This window comes from Meleagris gallopavo, chromosome 13, assembly GCF_000146605.3.
Source record: "Meleagris gallopavo isolate NT-WF06-2002-E0010 breed Aviagen turkey brand Nicholas breeding stock chromosome 13, Turkey_5.1, whole genome shotgun sequence".
In the NCBI taxonomy this organism is placed as follows: domain Eukaryota; kingdom Metazoa; phylum Chordata; class Aves; order Galliformes; family Phasianidae; genus Meleagris; species Meleagris gallopavo.
In genome coordinates this window covers 17,541,021-17,543,541 of record NC_015023.2, presented here as the reverse complement: position 1 = coordinate 17,543,541, position 2,521 = coordinate 17,541,021, and the positions used below count along the sequence as shown (strand labels likewise).

General features: G+C 62.1%; 1 protein-coding gene across 1 annotated transcript; it reads left to right on the top strand.

The window, feature by feature from the left end:
• On the top strand, window positions 1-2,515 carry COG8 (component of oligomeric golgi complex 8; the record flags this gene model as incomplete). The annotated part of the gene is made up of 5 exons (XM_010718237.1): window positions 1-134; window positions 350-557; window positions 821-1,639; window positions 1,847-2,015; window positions 2,131-2,515. Coding segments are annotated over 5 exons (1,620 nt in total), but the record flags the coding sequence as incomplete, so codon positions are not given.
• Between the last annotated feature and the right edge of the window lie 6 nt (window positions 2,516-2,521).

The window sequence follows — 2,521 nt, the reverse complement described above, 5'->3', positions numbered from 1 at the left end:
TTGGCCTTCGAGCACTACCGCGCCTTCATTCGCTCCGCGGAGTGCACCGGGCGCGCCGGCCGCGGCTTCGGTGGCATCGAGAGCCGTCTAGGCAGCCTGCTGGAGCGCCTGCCTGCCCTGCAGGACGCCTGCCGGTGAGCGGGATGGGCCAGGCTCGGGGGCGCTGGGGACAGAGCTGAGAAGGCGCGGGAAGGACTGGAGGTGGGTGAGGCTGGGGGCAGTTGAGGCCGTGGGGCCAGTGCCGGCCCGGTGTTGAGATCGGGGTCAGTAGCAGAGCAGGAGAGTAACTAAGGAGGTCCCAGGGTGTCCCCCTCCACCCACCCTGTGCTGATCATTCCTGGCCCCACAGGAACTTCATGCGTGATGCCGAGGCCATTGCCTGCAGCCGGCGGATGAACAGCCTGACACTGAACCGGCACACAGAGATCCTAGAGATCCTGGAGATCCCGCAGCTCATGGACACCTGTGTGCGTAACCGCTACTATGAGGAGGCGCTGGAGCTGGCGGCCTATGTACGCCGGCTGGAGAAGAAGTACAGCAGCATCCCCGTCATCCAGGTAGGGCCATGCTGCCCCTGCTGCATGGCTGTCCCACAGGCAAAGGTCAGAAAGGTCATTAAGGTCAGAAAAGATCTGTGATCACCGAGTCTAACTGTCAACCCATCCCTGCCATGACCGCTTAGACCCAAATGCCACAGCTCCATATTTCTTGATGCAGGGGGTGTTGTGACCAAAGTGTGGGACCTGGCACTTGGTCTTGTTGAGGCTCGTGCAGTTGGCCTCAGCCCACTGATACCACCACTGAGGCTCTCTCCTCACAGGGAATTGTGGCTGAAGTGCGGCAGTCCACTCAGCTGATGCTGAATGAGCTCATCCAGCAGCTCCGCACCAACATCCCTCTGCCCACTTGCCTGCGAGTCATCGGCTATCTGCGGCGCATGGATGTCTTCACAGAGGCTGAGCTGCGCATCAAGTTCCTGCAGGCACGGGACGCCTGGCTGCGCTCCATCCAGGCCTCCATCCCCGAGGATGACCCCTATTTCCACCTCACCAAGACAGTCGAGGCCTGCCGCGTCCATCTCTTTGACATCATCACACAGTATCGTGCCATCTTCTCTGATGAGGAGCCACTCCTGGCCCCCGAGCAGCCCTCCCTCAACGAGGGGGCCATCTTCCATGGTTGGGTGCTGCAGAAGGTCTCTGAGTTCCTGCAGGTGCTGGAGCGCGACTTGCAGCGAGGGGTGGGCGGCCGCTTGGACTCGCTGCTGGGGCAGTGCATGTACTTTGGCCTCTCCTTTAGCAGGGTGGGGGCTGATTTCCGTGGGCAGCTGGCCCCCATCTTCCAGCGTGTCGCTGCCACCACCTTCAGCAAGGCAGTGGAGGAGGCGGTGGAGAAGTTCCAGGAGGAGATGAATTCCTACACGCTCATCTCTGCCCCAGCTGTGCTGGGCAGTGCCGCAGCGGTGCCAGTGCCCTCAGCCCAGCCAGGGACACTGCAGCCACCCATGGTGCTGCTGGACTTTCCGCCCCTTGCCTGCTTCCTCAATGGCCTCCTTGTTGCCTTCAACGACCTGCGGCTGTGCTGCCCCATCGCCCTGGCGCAGGATGTGGCTGCCTGCCTGAAGGATGCCCTTGGCAAGGTGAGGTGCTGGGGCTGCACCCAGGCTCCTACTTTGTGTTGGCGAAACAGAGCAGCTGCAAATGAGGATGATTTCTGTGCCCAAAATGCTGCCTTGGGCCTGGTGCTATGAAAGGGAAGCGGCTGTTTCATGTGTGAGGTTCTCCAGGCCCTTAGATTTGCCTGGGGATTGTTATCTGGGAATTAATGACTCTGTTCTCTGCCCCAGGTGACCAAAATAATTCTGGCCTTCCACCGGGCAGAGGAGGCAGCATTCAGCGGGCGCGAGCAGGAGCTCTTTGTCCAGTTCTGCATAGCATTCCTGGAGGATCTGCTTCCTTACCTGAATCGCTGCCTCCAGGTTCTCTTCCCCCCGGCTCAGATCGCACAGGTGCTGGGTAAGACTCCACTGTGGGGAGGAAGAAAGTGGGAGATGCTGCTGTCACCATGGGATGCAGTGTTAGCAGCACTGTGCTGGAGGGCTGTGCCCACCCCTCTCTCTGTGTCCCATAGGCATCCCCCCGGCCCAGCTGCAGCGCTACGGCCACCTGGGCTGCGTTGATGTGAACGCTGTAAGGGAGCTGCTGGCCCCTGTCCTGCCACCACAGGAGGCAGAGCTGCCGCCCAGTGAGGAAGAGCCATCCCCACAAAGCCCTGTGCTCGCACCGCATCCCACGCAGACAGAGGAGACTGGGCCAGGGGTGCCCCCGCCAGAGCAGGGCCGAGAGGAGCCCACGGACCCTGCACTGGGGGCTGTGCTGCTGGATGGGAGCGGGCATGGAGGGGAACGTCCTGCGTTGTGACCTAGGGGCTGCAGGGAGGGGAGAGCCGTGCTGCCGGTGGGAACGCTTGTTCTGCGGGCACAGGGGTCCCCACGCGTTACCTCCGTGGGGCCGGGCCGCGC